This window comes from Falco biarmicus, chromosome 2 (genome assembly GCF_023638135.1).
Source record: "Falco biarmicus isolate bFalBia1 chromosome 2, bFalBia1.pri, whole genome shotgun sequence".
Lineage (NCBI taxonomy): Eukaryota > Metazoa > Chordata > Aves > Falconiformes > Falconidae > Falco > Falco biarmicus.
Window position 1 is genome coordinate 67,624,964 of NC_079289.1, and position 20,664 is coordinate 67,645,627.

General features: G+C 40.5%; 2 protein-coding genes across 10 annotated transcripts in view; one reads left to right on the forward strand and one right to left on the reverse strand.

Moving 5' to 3' along the window:
- Positions 1-5,513, forward strand: part of FHL2 (four and a half LIM domains 2) — a 63,559-nt gene extending 58,046 nt beyond the window's left edge. For all 7 annotated transcript variants that reach the window (XM_056329799.1, XM_056329796.1, XM_056329795.1 and 4 more), the window contains 3 exons: positions 1,154-1,323; positions 3,041-3,227; positions 4,636-5,513. In XM_056329799.1, the coding sequence (XP_056185774.1) occupies positions 1,154-1,323; positions 3,041-3,227; positions 4,636-4,787 (509 nt within the window). In that variant the 3' untranslated portion in view covers positions 4,788-5,513. The remainder of the gene's footprint in view (positions 1-1,153; positions 1,324-3,040; positions 3,228-4,635) is intronic.
- On the reverse strand, positions 4,627-19,709 carry C2H2orf49 (chromosome 2 C2orf49 homolog). Of its 3 annotated transcripts, XR_008820404.1 has the most exons (6): positions 19,541-19,709; positions 17,563-17,729; positions 11,607-11,979; positions 8,611-8,677; positions 6,201-6,267; positions 4,627-4,764 (listed from the first exon to the last, which is right to left on the reverse strand). XR_008820404.1 is itself a non-coding variant. In XM_056329794.1 (5 exons), exons 1-4 carry the CDS (start codon positions 19,667-19,669, stop codon positions 8,621-8,623), a joined length of 726 nt encoding a protein of 241 aa, XP_056185769.1. In that variant the 5' UTR covers positions 19,670-19,709; the 3' UTR covers positions 4,642-4,764; positions 8,611-8,620. The 3 variants fall into 3 exon arrangements, 2 of the variants coding, with proteins under 2 accessions (XP_056185769.1, XP_056185768.1); XM_056329794.1 differs by lacking the exon at positions 6,201-6,267 and having other exon boundaries at positions 4,642-4,764; XM_056329793.1 differs by lacking the exons at positions 4,627-4,764; positions 6,201-6,267 and having other exon boundaries at positions 6,274-8,677; positions 19,541-19,708.
- Positions 19,710-20,664: the final 955 nt, after the last annotated feature.

The following is a 20,664-nucleotide window of genomic DNA, read 5'->3' on the forward strand; positions in this document are numbered from 1 at the left end:
AAAAAGAAGAAAACCATGCAACTAAGTAAACAAAGAGGAATTAATACTCAAGAAGGGAAAAATGGTAAAACTTCACCCTGCAGTAATGGGGGTGGGGAAAGCTGGCATCAAAGGAGTTTGTGTGGTTCTTCATCATTAGCCAACATGATCAGCTTGTCAGCCTTCCAAGCATTTGATATCATGTTTGTTGCTACAGGCTTCAAGAGTAATGCAGAACAGTAGGATCATCATTTGTTTATTTTCCCTTCTGGCCAGCATCAAATATTCTGACTCAAACTGGTACATAGGAAATTATATAGTGTGCAAAGAAATTTGTCCATATCTTCAATTTCCTGGAAAGGCTCATAGTCCACCTGTCAGCAGTGGACTGAATCTGCAAAGTACAGTATCTGTACCCTAAAACTTCATTCTAGACAGGTACCTTCGGCTCATAACGTCCGTACCAATTTCTGCTTTTCAGCAAACGATTGCTTAAAGATTTTTCTTTCCTTTCACATTGCAACTATGGTTTAAATACAACTGAACACAGAGAGAAAGCTTCTTTCTTACTGAAAGTTTCAAGAGACAGAAAAACATTTAGGACAGGTATTACAGAGCTGGAAACCATTGCAAATTTATAGTGGACCTCCACAAGGATAGGAACAAGGTCCCAGAGCAGACACGAAATAATCCTTTGTCTCAGGCAGTGACTATGCTTTATTGGGAAAGGGAGGCAACAAGCTTGCCAGGAATTAACCGGGTATCTTGCATCTGTCTGAAAAAGAAATAAAAAGGACTTTGAGTGAACTAAGTCAAACTTAAACAAGGAATGGCCTTACCTTCACTCAGCACTAACAGCAGCTTTTATTGGTACCTTGCGAATTCTCTAGAATCTTCCTGTGCATTAGAATTCATTATTATTACACAACAAAAAGGTGTCCTAAACCTTCATGATTAGCAGTAAATGTTTCTCATCTCTATAGCAGAACAACCAATCACTCTCCAAAAACTTAAAGTGGTACCCAATACCATGCAAAGCTGGTAGGAACAAGAAATAGCCCCTAGCTCATAGCTGCACTGCTTATTGACTGACAGGCACCCGTCAGGCAAACAGGAGCTACAAAATGCATCTGACTCAGCCAGAAGTTCACTTGGTGCTCTGGTTTCATTACAGGTACTCGGAAGATGGAATACAAGGGCAACAGCTGGCACGAGACCTGCTTTATCTGCTACCGCTGCCAACAGCCTATTGGAACGAAGAGTTTCATCCCTAAGGACAATCAAAACTTTTGCGTACCCTGCTATGAAAAGCAGTTTGCCATGCAGTGCGTCCAGTGCAAGAAGGTAGTGCTCTTATTTTATTTATTTAAAACCTAAGGGATTCAAGTCCATCCCATTTTATGTCCATGTAGATAAATACCTTATTTTTCCATGTGTGTTACAAGATGCAGAATCAACTGATTCTAAGCGATGATATAGTTTCAGTTCCCATCCCACATCAGGCACAGTATTTACTACCATGAGAATTCTCTTACACAGGGTTAAAGACCACTTTGTATTGAAACCATACAGAGAATACATTTCAAATCAAAACAAGACCAAACCTCTGCAGTGGAATAACCTCACTCCAATATAATCCATCATATATCATACACCTGAACATTTCAACTGGAAGGAAGATGAGCTAACACTGATAGTTTTTTAATATTCTAATGACGTTCAAGACAGAGAGATAAGCTTTACACAGAGCAAATGCTCTTCCTGAAATAAACACTAGTAAATGCAATATGCTTAGGAATATGACTTTCTAAGATAAGGATCTTTTATTTGTGAATTTCCTAAATTCTATACACAGACACTGATAATTTTTTTTTTCATTTCTTCCCTAAAAATAATCTCCTCATCACTTATGGAACTAACAAATCCCAGTTTCCTATGGATATATGCATAGGCAAAGACAATCAAAACTATGGCTATATCCACAGTAAATCCCCTTTCCCACTGTCACCATTTCTTGCCTATCTCCCTTTGCCCTCTGCATCCAGCCAGCCACCACCCGTGCCCACATGACCCAGATTTTCTTCCATGTGTGCTACCTGCTCCTTTGCACTTTCAGTCAAAGCTGGAGTCTGGTCAGACATACTAGCTGGCCAGAAACGAATGCATCTTTGCTGCTGCACAGGAAAAAACAAAACAGGTAAAGGCTAAATTTCTCTTTCAGCCTTTGACCTAAACTATACTTAATTACCTTTGCTACCTCCTATCCATCCATCCATCCATCTTATCAAGTTTCTAAAGCTTCTAAGAGTTTCCCCATCTCAAAAACTCTGTATAATGTCCAATTTTAACCAAATTTGAGAACAGACTCAAAAATACCTGGGAAACAAGCAAAGACACAGATAAATACACATATTAGGTAGCACGATCACGTACAAGCCTGATTTCCAGGGTGCCTCCCTTCAGGGAAGAAAGGAAGAAAAATTAAACTGTCCAATTTTACACCCTTCTCAAGAATACTCAAATGATCAAAAAAAGTTCAGTTTGTCTAACATGAGGCAAGCTGGTTCTGCAAGCAACGTAAGAGAAAATCCCCAAAGTCTGGAGAAGCTCAAAGCAAAAACTTCAACTAAAACTGGAAATAAAACAGTCTTTGCCAAGGAAAGTAACAGGGAAGTTGAAACACATAAGACAGTTCCCTCACCATTAAAAAAAAGGGACAGATGAAGGAACAGAGATGAGACGAATCCTAGCAAATGCATGTGAAAAGCAACACAGAAAGACTATCTTTAAAAACCAAGCGGACAATTGAGAGTTAGATTATACAATACATGGAGAATAAAGTACTTTTACTATGGGGCCTCTTTGTATAAATTGGAAAATTATGAAAAATCACTTGCATGCTTTTCTCAAGGCCAACTCCAGCCAAAATGATGATTTTGCTGTTGTTAGGCCTTCTTTCCTTCCTTCCATCCACAAAATTCTCATCACTTTCTCTGCCAAATTAAGACACAAACCTCCCACCCTCAAGAAAACACTTTCTGACTTACTTTCCATAAAACAGGCTATCACTACAGGAGGCGTTACATACCGGGAACAGCCGTGGCACAAGGAGTGCTTCGTTTGTACTGGATGCAAGAAGCAGTTGTCTGGACAACGCTTTACTTCCAGGGATGAGTTTGCCTATTGCCTGAGCTGCTTCTGCAACCTCTACGCCAAAAAGTGTGCTGGATGCACAAACCCAATCAGTGGTAGGTCTCTTGTGGCCAGTGCCTTTAAATTTTGGGGTTTTTTTCGATTAACTCTCTCTAATGTTAAAAATGGTTCACTAGTTCATTCTGAATATCTTGAGACACTCAAGACAGTACATTTCAAGACATGTGAAGTTTAATACTTACAATGCCTTTCAAGCGCCCAACAAAAGGAAATGGAAGGCGTCCTTAATTTGATGTTTCCTCCTTTTCACCCGATTTTCACGGAACATGGTGGACACAGTAACAGAGCTATGCACATAGTAAGATATGCACGTTCTGTACGTCATTCCACATGCACTCATTAGAGGGATCGCTGACCTCAGCAACAACAGTCCCTTCACCAGCAGAAAGCATCTAACTGGTTTGCTTATACCTCATGCTGTAGCACAGTACATTTCTTCCCTGACTTTTCAGGATAGCAACTGAGAATCACAAGGCTTTTAGATACTGCTTTCCAGTACAAAAGTACTTAAAAAGCAGCAACTGCTTAGAGCTTTATTATGAAACACTTAGCATAAAACTATAACCTTCTCTACGAAGCATTCAGCATTTAAGAGCATGGTCTATACAGTCCAAGACTGCAAATCTGAGTTATATCTGGGCCACTTTCTCTCTTGTTTTTGCTCTACCCTTGTGCCTGTCCTCACAAACATACGCTTGATTGCATACCTCCTAGAAGTTAGTGCACACTACAGATACAGTTTTCTGTTCAGGTGAAAGAGGGATTTCTCTTTTGAATATTGCAGTCCTTTCTATCATAAACTGGGGTGGGTTTTTTTCAAAATGTTGCTACTAAAGGCAAAACAAAAACAAATCCCCTCTCATGAGGTAAACGTTATGCTCAGCTAAATCATTCCACTGTATTGTATTCAACTTGCTTATCATTTCTGAGGTTAAGCAAAAAATAATTACTATATGAGGCATCTGTCCCTTTTCTTTTTTTCCTGTACAACTTTGATACCCCTTACAATAACCTCCATAGCCACAAAATCTTGAATGCTTTTTGCAGTCTGCATTTTTAATGGTCTAAATACATTTTTAAAGAACAAAATTAACTTACTCAGGCACCATAAAACATTCTGTAAAAAACCATCACACTTCTGTTCAGGGGCAGTTGTTTTCCTTTCCTTCTGCTGTAGATCGTAGTGCCATCCCTTGAAAGTTCATTTCTGCCATAGTTCACTAACTTAGCTGAAAGCAACAGAACTATTTGAGGATGAAAATATTACCTGCTACAGAAGAATGGTGGCAAAATTAGCACAACAACAGATTTGACACAATGGTGTTTTTTCACTGCTACATGTCAGATCTCCATAGCAATCCAAGACAGGAGTCTGAAATAGTGTCACTGATGGCTAACATGCTATTCTCTTCTTCTAACAGAATGCTTTTGGTTTTCAAACAGGACTCGGAGGAACCAAGTACATCTCCTTCGAAGAGCGGCAGTGGCATAATGATTGCTTCAACTGTAAGAAGTGCTCTCTCTCATTAGTGGGTCGCGGCTTCCTCACAGAAAGGGATGACATCCTTTGCCCTGAATGTGGAAAAGATATTTAAAGCTCAAAATGTGGTGGGGAGAGGAAGGAAAGCTGTGCTTGCAATATATAGTCTGAAATACACGGATGTTCGGAACTAGCTTTGCCACTCTGTGTTTCGCTGTACCATTAACGTTACTTACCTTTTTCTTCAAACTCTCCAAATCTGGAGGGAAAGCAACTTTAAAATCTCTAGTAGCAGTGTTGGTGTTTAAGATTTCTACAGCTAACCAAAACTAATGCAAAACCTGAGATGTAAAACCATTTTGGTGTTACTGACATAACATACTCTTTTTGGTTGGTTGGTTTTTTTTTCCTTCCACTAAATATTCCAGTTACAAACAAGTGATACAGTTCAAGGATTACAATGGCCGCACACAATACATTCACATAGATGGATATTCAGGGTGAAACCCTCAGCCCATTGAAATCAATGGCAAATGCCATTCAGTTTCAAAAAGCCTGTGGTCTCGCCTCAGTGTTCTTGAGCTATGTGCTTAGTGTGTGCGTCAAGTGTGTAGAAAGACCGCGAATGTAGAGGGTGTTTCAGCATACAAGGCTTTGTGCCATGCCATAAAGAGATAATGATAAAACAGTTGAAGTGGGAGTGCTTCATAACAGGTACATATTTTATTGCATGACTAGCTGACCATTGTGTGAAGTACAAGTTCTGATTGACAGTGTATTACAGTTAGTCAACATTACACTGCACATTGTATTTTTCAAAATAAAATAATTTAAAACAAAACTCTTGATTGTGGTTTAATTTTATTTACATTAGATATTTACAAATAAAATGCTTTCACAGTCTGAAGAAACACAAGATAAGAGCCACAGAAACATAACCCTTTTTGCACCCAGTCATTACGGAACTGTGGAGTTTAGACAATCCTCATATGGGCCCTGCTTATACAACATAGTCTTCTACTAACTGAAATCAGTGGGGAAATTATCAGCAAAACTGAACTGTGTGGAAATACTGAATCAACTGCAGCTGATAAAAGTGTGTTCATAGGCTCTAAACTCAACACCAAAATATTGTTCTCCTTAGCAAGCAAGGAGGTCAAGGCAACTCAAAAGACATTTATCTTTGCAAAAAAAGTTTAATTTCTGTACTAGAGCATGCTTTAATTTTATTCTGTATTGCAATACGTAATACCCTTTGCTCCAGCATCATTTCTGCTACATTTGCTGCAAAGGCAACTGTCAGCAACAGCATGCTGGCAGGACAATAAAATCAAGAGGAAACAACCCAAAGGAATGTAACTCTCTTACCAAAACAAAATTCAATAAATATGGCTATGGTATGCAATATACGATCCTGGTACACCTTCCAGGTGGAATTCCTTTGTATCCAGCAAAAGGAGGAAAATAACATGTCACAATTCCAACAGGAATCTTCAGATGTGGAAATAAGAATTAGGAATATACTTACTCTGTGTATAACTGGGTAGGGAAAGTTTGCTCCTAGTTCCTGCCACCACTCTTGGATTTGTCTCTTTCTGTACCAAACGTAAAGTGTTCACAGGTCATTCTTCTCTCATTAATTCAACAAGCTAAACAGGTGCATCAGATCAGATTTGGTTCACTGTGCACCATTTGAAGAACTTGGCTGGATGACATTTTTGAAGTGCACACCGTACCAATCAGATCTCACTGACTGAATAAATCCTACCGGTGACTTCATTCTATGATGAAGGCTGTAGTAAAGAATAGCCACAAGTATCCCTCTTACATTCACACCTCCCAGAGGAGGGCAAGCACCTCACCTACTCTCTCCTCTGCAGTCTGGCAAACCCCCAGCACATAGCAGCTCTGCTCTAGTACTTTGCTGAGAGAAGGGTTACTATTAGCTAAGGGGGTAGTGGAAGGTAGTATGAGCAGCATGGCTTGCACCCTGCCCCCCAAGCACTACAACAGACAGCAAAACAGTCCCAGCTCTGGAGAAAGGCAGGTGAAACATGACAGGGCTGGAATGCATACCGGCCTCAAAACAGGACGGCTACCATGCGATAGCAGCATCACGCTATTATTCCAGTACAGTTCTGCATATCGCTCCTTAACACATACCAACACAAACATGCTTCTACCAACTGGAAGTGCAACACAACACAGCTTAGAGTCAAACCCACTGCCAAGAAGCCACCCACAAAACAGAATTCATATCAGACTGTTACACTAGTGCAAAGACCAGCACTTCACACGATACTAACTGCTGCTAAAACTTCAAAGTAGCTACTGAGCCTTTTACCCTGTAAGCTTTCTCTTAAGTTCTGATCTCTTCAAGTCCACTGAAATATAGCTGTATAAAATGAACAAGCTTAATTACATCACAAAAACAAGTCAGCACTACTTTCTTTGCTTTTAATTAAATTTATTTAAATAGGATAAGGCTACTTAAAAGACAACTCTTTACATACAAAATGTACATTGCATTAAAGTCTGCTGTACTCAAGTACAAAAACTGCACAAGTGTTTAGTAAAAGGGAAACAGCACAGTATTTCAAAACACATTCTTACCATTTTACAGCATCCGAGAAGTGCCTTTTATGTCTTAACAGTGAATGAAAAACTTCTGTCAGTAATGAACTAAGCTACAGGTTTTGGTTTCAACCAATGTTAAAAATGTAAACAAGCTTTCAGATCACTACTGACAGCTTCTTTTAGTGGGTTAACTAAGTGGATTCAGAGGTTGATTCTTTTTTTGTTTTACTAAGTCTGAGAGTGTTATTATTTACCATCCATATCTAAAATGAATCTAAATTGGCTCCACCATGAGCCGCTGAGTTTTAATAGAAATGTCTCCATCAGCTTAATTGGATTTGTGCCTTATAAGGCACTACCAATAATCCAGATGAAACACCAAGTTTCACAGAAAACCAACATCCATCTTCAATTATTGAAAGGGAAAACAGGTTGTTGTTTTTTTCAGAATGCAACCACATAAGCTAAAGATCTCAAGGTACTACTTTGTCTTCCTATCCCCGTCCCTCTCCAACTGTTAGTAAGTCGAGAAAGTACTGGCCTGCATTCCACAGATTTTCCCTGTATTTTATAAGCATGACTGTAACCAGGAAAACAAGCAAATTTGCTACATCGGCACATTTTTACACTTACGCATGTATAAAATATGCCTGCGTATTTAAGAGAACATGGCACTAATTCATTCACTACTTCCTCTCAAAGATTCAAATCAAACAGTCTAATAACATACTTCCATCTGCGCATTTCTTATTTCATGTGTCAACAAGAGAAACTTCAATTTGAAGTAATGCTGTTAAAATAGTTCATCTCTTATTACCAATCTAACTTGCAATGTAGATTCCTCACCCCTTTTCTGTGCAACAAAAAGGAAAAAAAATTGTCTCAGACTATCTTATCAGCAGAATGGTCAGTTTTCTCATCTAAATGAATTATCTTTTTGAAGCCAAGAAGGCTCATGGGATCACTCCAGATCTCAATAGCTATTTTACCTATTTAACCAGAAGTGGGGAAAAAAAATAATCTTACAGAAATAAAAAAAAAAAAGAAGAAATATTTATATGTGTGAATCATAGTGACATGCAGGAGATGAACTACAATAATCTTGAAAACTAAAAGGGGGGGGTAGTATATTGTAATATTACCACCTTTCAAAGAAGTAATGAACTACTTGGTGTACAAGAGTAGACACTCTTAAGGTGACTGGTGATAATGACTCCAGCTTTACAACAGGGAAGTTTTAAATTTGTTAGAACTTCACAGCAATCTGAATCCCTGTAAGGTTTAAAAAGAATTGTACTTAAACTGTTTAAATATGACTTATCTGTTTGAAAATATGGAAGTAACATTTATGTTTCAAGCACCGTTAGAGCATCATGGCCATGTGACATGCTGGATTTTCTTCTTTGCTTCTGTAGGCTTTAGGTCATTCTGGAAAACAAGAAAACATATAAATATTCTCAGATATACTGTGCAAGTAGAAGTTAGTAATTAACCTGCCATATTCAAATCCAGTACTGACTACTGCTGTACTCAGCTATATGCTACTACAACAGCTTTCTATTGCCATCTCGTGGAGAAAGTTAAATATCACAGAACTCCTCGAGAAAAATAAAGCCAATGAATTTAACGACCTGCAAATCACATACGTCTTTTGGGTTTTCTTAATCCTACAATTAGTTATCTTTCAGGTTTGCAGCTTAGAAACAGGTATATATTGGAGCCTCAAAACATACTTCTAAAGTTATTTCAGATTGCCTTCTTAAAGTTGAAATGGGATTGTATAAGAAAAAAAAAAACCATACAAATCTGAGAACAATTTACTTCTGTCAAAGGGTAAAAACATTAGAAAGAGAAGGAAAGTTGGTCTTTACTTATAATGACATGTATAAAAAGGTGAAATAATTGCCAAAGCCTCAGATGAACTAATCTTTCAAGCGCTGCCCCAAGAAACCAGAAAAAAATCATGCAATCCCAAAGTAAAACAATGGGACATTGTAGTGAAATAATCCCCTTTCACCACCTAAAATAAGAAAAAAGTCTGAGAAACTAGAGCTTTAGTAGTTCACACAAGCAGAGTAAAGACAGGTAAATGAGTTTTCAAGAACATTCTGCAACACTGCGGTTTGGGGAGCACAATCTAGAGATCTCTCTTCTTAAAGAGTTTCAGTTTATTTACAGCAGCTACTGGAAGGCTTAAGGGAGTTAGACCCAAAGATCAGAGGGATAGTTCTATGCTGTTCAGCGCGAGAACTTCAGTTTTTCTTGGAAGTCAAAGAACAGTCACTTGCTTGAAAAGGCAATTGTCATTACTGTCATTATACTGAAATGTATCAGGCTTTACACCCTACAGCCATCTGCCAAGTGTATCAATTCTTCCTGGCTGCATCACTTATTATTCAACGCCATGTTCTTTAATCTCAGACAGTAAAGTAACATCCATATAACACATCTGCCTAACTTCAAACATGTCTGACCGACATTAACCAAGGCATAACTGAACTTACCAGTATTAACTTGAACAAAAAACTGTGGCTAAGGTAGAAAGTCAAGTGTCAGAGGTCATAGCTTCTGAGTGTCAGTCATACAGTGTCACTTAAGTGTTCATCATTGTGGCTACAAAACATTTAAATTAAATATAAAAAGCTGTGTAAGGTGTATACTAAAAGTTTCAAAAGCTATGTAGATCTGACCAGTACTTGGAAGAGTTCTAAATATTAAAATAAATTAGTAATAACAACTGGTAGTAGGAAACACGCCTCTCCAGCATACATTTGATTCAGGCCCTCAGCCATGACTCTTGTAAAAGTTGCTAGAGCTGTCTTTCAGAACAGCCCCATGTTTAGGTGCTCATGTTTAACAGAAGTTGGATGGAACAAACCAACCCATGCAGCAAGGATAGCACCTGCATTCTTTTAATGAAAGATATTAAAAAAATATATTAATAGAAAGCTTTTCATGAGGCAATATTGAGAAAACAGATGTTAGGTCTGGTGTCCTAAGAAAACTGTAATCAATGTAATTGCACACGGCACATCTAAAGCTCCCTCCGCAGTTCAGCCGTGAACAGATATTTCTATTTCTTCCTTTGACACCCAGGCTCATTCCAGATATTCTCACATTCCAGTGGAAATGTGAAATTTCCTTTATTTGTATCATGAAGGAATACAACACAAATATCAGACTTATCCCTACCCCGTGGCATGTTTTGAAGAGATGGCCCCTTGTTCCTTGCTCACTGACAAGCCCTTAAAGACTAATGACACCTCTGTCAAAAACAACCACTGTCCTACCGTTCTCCCCAACTGGCAGCTACACTCAGCGCCCTTACCTACACTTTCAAAGATAGGCCCTGCCGAATTCAGGTATCCTGCCCTAGCTCTTCTCTCATCACTTAGGCTCATCAGCTTCATTCTGCCACCATGTGTAATACAGTTCTCTATAGAAAATTTGTTTGCAGCTGAATCTAACTTGTAGAAAGGCGGCAACTATCCTTTTTAGCTAACAGCTCAGTCATCAGTCTTCTACCCGAGAACAATGCCCTTCTGTTCAAGGCCTCAGCACGTCTTTCTTATGATCTTATAGAAGCCCAAGTACCTGATTAAGATCACCATGGCTCAAAACGAGCACTTGACCTTTGGCCTCTCACTTCAACTAGTATGGTTTGTTGTTATGGCTTCCCATTCAGACCCACAATCTGGGCAGCTCTCCAGATTTTCACATCCAGTTCCTTCCTCTAGCTTGCCAACTCCTATGTGAGATCTAAAACAGATGGCATTCTTCCTCTAAGGATATATTCTACAGCTCTCAGCATCTCACTTCAGTTCCTGTAACAACTCTTCCTTCACTTTGACAAATCAAATCTTTTCCTACTCAACCGTTCAAGTGTGACTGTTACAAATGTTATCATTCCATTTTTTTCTTCCCTACTACAGAAAACAGACCACTCATCCTCCCTTTAAGGCTGTTCATGTTGTTCTACAATACTTGTTCTCTCCCTCAGACCTATCAGGAGGATTTATTTTGTGTTTTATTTGACTGCTACCAGCACCACCTGAAGTACTACTTACTTAGTAATTTTAAAATTACATTCATGTTTTTTTTCTACAAAGCTGCCTCTCTTACACAGAAGTTTCCCATGGACAAGTACAAAGTACTTAATTTCTTTCCTTCTCATCTTTCCCAAACTAGCTACTCTTTTGCCTGTTTCTAAACAAAGACTCTGCTGTTACTCCAAAACAAAATAATCCTGAAAACTCCTCCAAGAGTTTGGCTCCTGTAGGTTTCAATTAAAAAGAAAAAAAAAAAAAAACAAACAAAAAACCACAAACCTGCAAAACAAGATGCTGAACATACATACCGGCAAATCAGATTCTTCTTTTGGAACAGCTCTCTTTAACTTCACAACAGTAGTTCCTGCTACTGGAGACAAAGGGTACACCTTCAGACTAGCCAACACACTGCTGTTAGTCTTTGAAATACTGTTCTGCTTGGCCTCATTATTCCTCACTCCAAGCTTAGCGTCCTCTGATAAACTGGAGGCTGAAATGTATGTTGAGGCATTTGAAGGAACTGATAATCTTCTAACAGTGTTGGTGGTGCTTCCAGCTGGAGGAGGTTTTAGGCGATCAGCAGCTCCATTCTCTGTCTTCTTCACCTTTATGCTTGTACTTGTTGAATTGCCATCAAATACAATTAATGGTCGTTTCCTTAAACCTTCCACCGTTCCAACACTGAAAATACAAATTGTAAAATTCTCAGAAACACAAGCTATATGATCCAAAAATAGCATATATCCAAGACATGAGTAGTGAAAATGAAAATTACTTTGCCTAAAGTAGAAATATATCCCAAAACACTAACCTTAAACTTTTAGCTGCTCCAAACTTAAGCAACAGAAATTGCTTCCAAAATAGAAAGTGGGAAGGAAGTTGCGTGAGGAACACTGTTCCTCAGAGAGGGTTGTGTAAAGAACTTTCTAGGCAGACAACTACAGTTTTGTGACCAAAGACTGTGTGCTTATACCACTGTAGCTATTACAGAGTAACTAAAGACGTAATAGCTGTTAAGTATTTCAAAAGGTGAGTATTTGAGCAAGTGTGTGCCACCCTACCTACAAGAACAGCATCTAATATTCTTGTGCTTCTAATCTCCCTGTTTCCACTCTTATTCAAAATCATCATGTTAAGGTAGTCTAAAAGACTGTTAGACAAAGAATAAAAACATTAAGCAAAAAAAGCCTACCTGTTTTTGAAATAAGCTGTCTCTGAGCAGGAACGCTAAGCTGATTTAATGACTACTTTTTTTTCATAGTTTGTGCCTTTAAGCCTATTTGTAGTCAGAGCTGGCCAATTTAATAACAACTGGTTAATGAAAAGGGAATACTATCAAGCTAATATCAAAACAGTAGCATCAGAAAACATCCTGATTGCCAAAAAATCAAACACAAAGTTATCATAGCTCACTCTACATGAATTCAGAGTTTTAAAAAAAGCACTGCTCAAGAATGGCAAAGAGAAAGTGTCTGCGAAGCGCAGATTTAACAAACAGTAAAACCAAATAACCATTAAGTTATATAGTATTCCTGCTGAGAAACTTCAGTTTTCAGTACACACTTACTGTTTAATCATCTCATATTAAACAGAGGAATAAAGTTTTCAACAATATATTCATTAATTTGTAATTAATGAATTTGACAATATTGATGTTGGGTATCTCAACATTCTTTAAAACAAGCCACAAGCAGGGAATCCATTTGTTTGACTTGGAACAACATTAAATCAGTAGTTGCTGATAAACCTCACATATTAAGAAATTACACATTGCTTGCACAATTTCTGTCAAGACCAGGGGTTTCTTTAAAAAAAAAAAAAGAAAGAAGTCACAATTTAAGAGCTTATAGAGCAAGAGAAAGTTCAGCTCTTGCTCAGGTTTGCTTCTACATTACCATCTGTTCACAACAATGTATGTATGTCACATAATCCTCCTCTTTTTCTATTCACTGGGTTCCTGGAACTGAGAGAGACAAAAAGAGACCTTCAATTTGTTTGGGACTTGTCAAGAGATAAGACTCTTTCGCTTATATCTACAGTACATGTGGTTTCTAGGAGAGCTTCTACAAAATGAGACTAGTTTCCACGACCGGGAGTGTTCAGTCAGGCATGTTGTTTCAGTTAAATACTACTGAAACAACAGTAGCATTTAACACATCCATTAAATTAGGGAGTATAATTTTGCTTAAAAAGCCTAAAAAGCTGCTAAGACACTTCAAAAATAAATCATCATACTTTCTGCTCACTTTGACTTTGTCCAGGAATTTATTCAATACTCCTGACAAGGAACACATTCCCCAGCAGCCTTTTCAGAAAGGTACTTAAAAAACTATATGAAAGAAACGATTTTATGCATTTCTTCAGTCACCTTCCTTAACAAGAAGTCTGCTTTTCCTATGGAGTTTGTTGTGTTGTTTTTTTTAATTCAGCTTGGTGAAGACTGGCAAGTCAGGAACTAACCACAGTTCTAGGAGGATTGTCACCTATTCTAAACTGAATTTTAGGCTTGTCGCACTTGTACAAATGACCGCATGCTTTAATACAGACAACATTCCCAGAGAAACATTTTGGGAAAGTTCCAAAAGAAATTTGGATGCTGTACCATCAAGAACTGTCATATCTAATTTTTAGATACATGGCTCACAGCATAGAACCTTGGGTGTGACGTTCACTTTTTTTATGCAAAGAGTACAGGCAGCTTAAAAGCTTCAGAGTAGGATTCACATTAGCTAGCACTCTTCTGAGGGAGGACACCGATGCTAGCTGACAGCTGAAAAGAATAATTTTGGGACTGTGTCCCCTCCTGCAGGGCACTCTCTATGAAACCTACGTTTCAATGCACATCTACATCCTAGAGAAATGTTCTAGCCACACTTTGAGCCATGCTGGATGTAGGGGGCATGCTCTAATCCTGCCGTTTACCTTGTAGTGCATGGTAAAAAATACAAGCTTCTCTACATGAGCGATCCGGCTTTCCACTGTTTCACATGATTACTCATGTAGTAAGGATGGCCTCTGAGCAGCTCCAGACTATGAGGACAATTTAATGCAAAATGCTCCTATCCTTATCTAGCTTAGCCTGGCACTTAAGGCAGCACCCTAAAACCAGACAGGAGTGTAGGTTTTAGCTCCCACCCCCTGATTATCCTAAATATTCACCTGTTACCAAAATGAACAGGTGATCATCTCTTCTGTGAATGTCTGAAACTGGTCAGAAGTATCATGTTTTACACTGACCTCCACTACTATCAGCACATCAGAGTTCTCAGAGGATGCTGAAGTGGCCTCTAAGGTGACTAAGGAGAAATGATCAGCTCTACTAAGGCCACAGCTCTGAGCATGTATAACCACAGTGTTCCTGGATACTAAGAGTTTGCAGGTGAGAGCCTTCAGACTCGGTGGCAATTCAGAAACTACATACACATTTTGAGATTCACACCATCCTCCTTCTTCCAGCAGGCAAGACTATCTTACAGATCTACAAAATTAACTGTCACTGAACACAAATGCTTTCTGAAATGTCTGAAGTCTGATAGACTGCATTTGGGTTTATTTGGTATGATTGTCTGCAAACTCAAATATTCAGTAATAAAAGCATAAGCCAACATCTGTGACCTCAAATATTTGATTGTATTACTGAGGCCTAACACGTTACTGCAGCTCAGCTGATACACAGTAAGTCTTTCAGGACATGCCATCAACAACCAGCAGTAAAACTGAACAGGATATTCAATACAGACAAATTTCAATGTGTTTTCACCTCTTATCTGCAACTGCTAGAGGCATGCAAACACACACTGAACTGTGAAGCCTCATATTAATTCCAGCATCCACTGTAAAGCTGTGCTTCCCACAGAGGAACTCATCAGAAAGCTCTTTGTTCATACATCAATCAGTTTATCTGACTTCTAAACCAAACTAACAGCACACTTAGCTCCCATCTCTGACTTGCACATAACTTACAGCCTCATGATACCAAAGTAACCACTTTTTACTTCCTCCTCTGCACAACAGCACTGTGCCAGTTCTCCTTAAGTGGTACACACAACTATGAAGAAAAGTGTAATATTTTAACATCCAAAAAGATAATTGAACTTCCTTGATTCTTTCTGTCAATATACTGAAACTGAAGGTTTCTCTGTGCAGCTTTTACTTACTGAAGGTGCTGAAAGACTACTTCTCCCATTTCTCTCGGGTTAGTAATACTAGCAGTAAGAGACTAACTTTCCAAGACAGTATTTTGCCAGCATATTTGTAGAGTATGAAAGATGTAATATAAGCAAAAATAGTTAACTGCTGGAAAATCTTAAAACTGTCTAAGCAGAGCAAAAGACCTAGCATGCTAGATGTTAAGCGCCAAGAGCAACTGGTAAAGAAAAGCAGGCTGGCAGATTAAACATATCTACTTTTACTTACTGTTTTCCCAACAAATACTGCATAGGTTTAACCATTATTGAGTGCTAGTGTGCCAAAATAAAAGCCCCTAAACTTATTCTATATATAAACTCTGGATGAAGTCATTCTCCCATCTAAAAATTAACACTGCCGCCTCGTCTAAAAATATCCAGCCTGCTATCTTTATTTCTTTGATAAAAAATTCTTTTGCACCTATTTCAGAAAAACAACAGGTTTTTATTATTCAAACACTAACCTCAGGCTTTCATCCTCAAGTTGCAAAGAAACCAAGGCACATGGGAAAAACAAAACCACAACATAACAACGCAGTGTCCTAGCCACTGCTAAAATTCTAAAACAATAAAAACAAAATCATTTGACAGCCTTTGTTTAGCTCTTCCCTGTTAGAAACCTCAGTAAAGCTAAAACAGACTAATAAAATCAACCAACTGTAATACTGGAAAACTATAATGAGAATTTCCATCCACTGTTCCTTAGGATTTACTGCTGAAGCTAAACTAGAACGCCACTCATGCACATCACACACCAAAGTCAAAGTCCTGGGCAGAGATAAGGTTAGGAGGAGAAAAGATTCAGCAAAATAAACTTTTGGGGAAGATTTTGCTTTCTCATCAAATACAAACAGAAAGATTTTAAAAATAGGGCAGAATGTTTCTTTCAGAAAGCAGATGCTAGTTTTGAATTAGACACACAAAACTGCTGCGGTGTACACCCTTGATTCTAGAGGAGATCATCCCTGTCCAGGCCGCAAGCATAATTAAACATGCTTTTGGTACCTTTCTTAAACACTATAAATATTATTATTACTTAACACTTCCATAGTTAAAACGAAAATAATCTTTTTTCATTAGAAAATGTATATGAAAATGTATTGAAATGTACCAATAACCCAGTATCAATACCGGCTGGGGGATGAAGGGGTTGCGAGCTGCCCTGCCAAGAAGGACTTAGGGGTACCGGTGGATGAAAAGCTGGACACGAGCCAGCAATGTGTGCTCGCAGCCCAGAAAGCCAACCGTATCCTGGGCTGCATCAAAAGCAGCGCGGCCAGCAGGCCGAGGGAGGTGATTCTGCCCCTCTGCTCTGGTCCGGTGAGACCCCACCTGCAGTGCTGCATCCAGCTCTGGGGTCCTCAGCACAAGAAAGACATGGACCTGTTGGAGTGGGTCCAGAGGAGGGCCACAAAGATGGTCTGAGGGATGGAACACCTCTCCTATGAGCAAAAGGCTGAGTTGGGATTGTTCAGCCTGAAGAAGGCTCTGGGGAGACCTGACTGCAACCTTTCAGTACTTAAAGCGGACTTATATGAAAGATGGGGACAGACTTTTTAGCAGGGCCTGTTGTGACAGGACAAGGGTAATGGTTTCAGACTAAAAGCAGGTAGATTTAGACTAGGTATAAGAAAGAAATCTTTTATGATGAGGATGGTGAAACACTGGAACAGGTTGCCCAGAGAGGTGGCAGATGCCCCATGCCTGCAAATGTTCAGGGTCAGGTTGGAAGGGGCTCTGAGCAACCTGCCCTAGTGGAAGGTGTCCCTGTTCACTGCAGGGAGTTTGGACTAGATGACCTTTAAAGGTCCTTTCCAACCCAAACCATTCTATGATTCTATGAAAAGAAGCACTGTAAGCTACATACTATTAATAACATCTGGATGACAAAAAAAGATTACCTTCCCCTTTTTCCTATTATTGCAGTAGTAGAATCTAACACTTCTGACACAGAAGACTTGACACAGCACTCTCTGTAAACTGTAACAATGTCCATACAAGTTTCATTAATCACGCAAACAAAGATTAAATGCACTGTCCTAAATTCTCCAAACTAGTGCAATAAAAGCTAAGTTACCTTTTATTCCCACTTTTCAACTCATTTTCCTGTCTCTTCTTTTCCATCATTTTCCCCCATCTACTTTTTGGTAGGTCACGCTGAGGCAGGGGAATGGCATGTTGAATATACAGATCAGTGAGACCATCTTTGTCCATCTTTACATCATTTTCAACTAGTATATTCTTCTGTGGGAACAGGAAAAAAAGTTGTTATTATGACAAATTCAAAGCACAAGCATATTAGTGGCATAACTTCTTTTTTTCAAAAGCCACTTCCAATGTAGTGTATTGGGCATCAACGCGAGGATTTCAGAAGTGAGGGGGCTGCAGGGGTGACCAGCATGGAGATGCCATGAACTGCCCCTTGCCAATGACAGGCTGGTCTCCAGTCTTCCTACTGCCAACTTCCCTTGTTTTCTGTGTGGATTACACTCAGTCCCTCCCTTCAGTGAGGCAATAGGAAATGTGCGACGTTTGGGTCGGAGCATAGTGGTTTCTTTTTCCACTAGCTGCAAGCACATCTCTTCACATGCCTATCTCTTCACATGCCTCTTTTTGTGCACCCTTTTGTGTCTCCTGCCCCTGGTGGCCGCTGCTCTTTGTTAAGTGAATTCCAACACAGGTGCCATGAGCTCCTCTGCTTGAAACTTTGGTGTGTGATGGGCTGTTTTCAACCGTGTCGGAGACAGCTGGATCCAGCTGCAACCAGTACTGGTTCATCACCTCTGCCCACACAGGTCAACCTGCAGCCCTTCCCTAACCAAAACCCTGTAATTTTCCCCAATAAAAATAGTAGAGAAAAAAAACACAAAAGGATGACTGATGTTTTCATGCACTCTTAAACACACTTCCCTGAATCCAATTACGACACCAGAGGTGCTCTTACAATGTCCAAAAAAAAGGCAGCTAGACCACAACACTGTTTAAACTTACAAATATAGAGCTGCGCTTCCTTCCTCAGTTCCCAAAGAATAAATTGCAAAGGGAAATTTCCAGATACTGTCGGTTATAACAGAAGACCAGTTTTCTTTCTAGTAATGTACAGGGCTGTCAAAACAAAACTTCTTGGTACCTCCTGCCAAATCTATTGAAAGACAAAAAAAATCCACTAACTTTCTACAAACTAGAGGTCACTGAAAGCGGGTCAAGTCTCTGCCACTACAGGTACTGGCAACACTTCATGACTAAACCTGTACGTTTTGGTCCACGTAAACTACATGGACAAGAGCATACCAAAATTCAGCAAGCTCATACAAAAACCTAAAACTCTGATTACTATTGTTTCATGCACCTACAATTCTCAGGCAAAGCTGTAATAGGTATTCCAAATCACATCAACTGAAGCTCCATACGGTCCAAAACTGCTTATAACTCACTTTCAAACTCTTTTTTTTTTTCTATTACGAATACTTAAGTCATAGCTTGACTAATTACATAGGATGCATTCCCTTAATTCATTAAGTACAAACGGGACAACAACAGGGTAAATATCATCTTTCCACAGAAAATTTTACTGCATGCAAACACTGTCTCACAGACATGCTGATCTAGGTAAATTATTCTTTAGCAACTACAGTGTTCAAACACAGCCCCTCTGCAAACACGGAGACATCTCTCGGGCTACGGACCTCCTCTAAGCAAGTACCTAGCCTACAGGGCATCGACTTAGGTTTTGTTTTTCCTGAACGCTCCTTGCGCACCCGTTAAGGGCGGTACAATGACTGGAAACCGCAGGAGCACTGGAAGAAAACTTCCCGTGTAGGTAACGGAGGGTGGAGGGAGAGGGGAGGGGCGGCGAGGGGTAGGAGTTTCCCCGCGTAGTAAAGCAGAGAAACAAACGGGGTAGGTCTAACGCGGAGAGAGGGGCACAACAAGCAGGGCGGCCGGCCCGGGAGCCCCCCTTCCCGCCGGGCGGGGCGGGCGCCACACACCCCCCGCCCCGCCTCAGGGGCCGCTGCTCCGGGGCCGGCTCGCTCCCCGGCGGCGCCCGGGCGCACCTGCTCCAGTGTGAGCAGCAGGAACTCCTCCGAGAGCAGCTCCGGGTGCAGCAGCAGCTCCGACTCCGGGCGCCCCGACCCGCGCTCCTCCTTGCCACCGCCCACCCGGCCCCTTCCCTGCGCCGCCATCTTCTTCCCCCGGCGACCCCTTTCCGGCCTCCCACAATGCCGCGCGGGGCGCGCGGGGCGGGGGCTCGCGCGGGAAGTGACGCGCAGGAAGTGACGCCAGCGCGGCGCGGCAGGCTGGCGGGTGTCTGTTTGTTTGCTCGGCGCGGAGCGGCGGGCCCTGCGCGGCCGGGCTGGGCCGGGCCGGGCCAGCGAGCAGGAGCGACTGGGAACGGGTTTCCGGAGCGGCCGTTCCGGTCTTTCGCGTCGCGTTTGTAGCGGGAGGCGGCCTGTGCTGTTGAATGAGGGAAACGAATGTACCTTACTGCAAGCTCTGCCAGCCTGCAGAAGCACAACACGTTCGTGCCACCGCCCGCGGGAGCTTTGCTGCCGCATTAAAGAGGAACTAAATCTTGCGCATAAAAGTGGTAACTGCCAGTTAACACTCCTCGATCTGCAATAGCGAAGGTTCCGTTGTAATTCCGAGGCGAAATAGCTACTGGCTCATTTGAGTTAATGACCTGCTTACATGCTTACAAACAGAATAGGGAATTACAGATGATTACACTAATAAGTTAGCCATGTCGTTACGACATAAAATTGCAATGTACTTAAGTACCGGATGTATTTTATAAAATTAAAAGGCGCAGGCAACAGGTAGTGCACACACGGAACAAGTCGCGTATATATGACTATGCGTGTAATGTTATTTCTGTGTATATGTGGCGCTTCCAAGAGTACGGATTCAAATTCTGAATCTTTAAAAACCACTGAAGCGTACATGCATGCAATGTAACTTTTCCTGATACTTCGTACAGCGTTCTCAAAAGTGCCCTCTGGCATTTCATGCGATTCGTTTCCTTGTGCTCCCCCTCGTCCCCTCCCAAACCACCCACCGCTACGGGCGTTCCATGATTTTTCTCGGAAGAGCTGCTCTTTCCACCGGCGTTCATCCCTTGTACATATCCTTTGGACCTGGTCTGTAACTGCTCCCCGGGGCATAACTACAGCATTGGGCG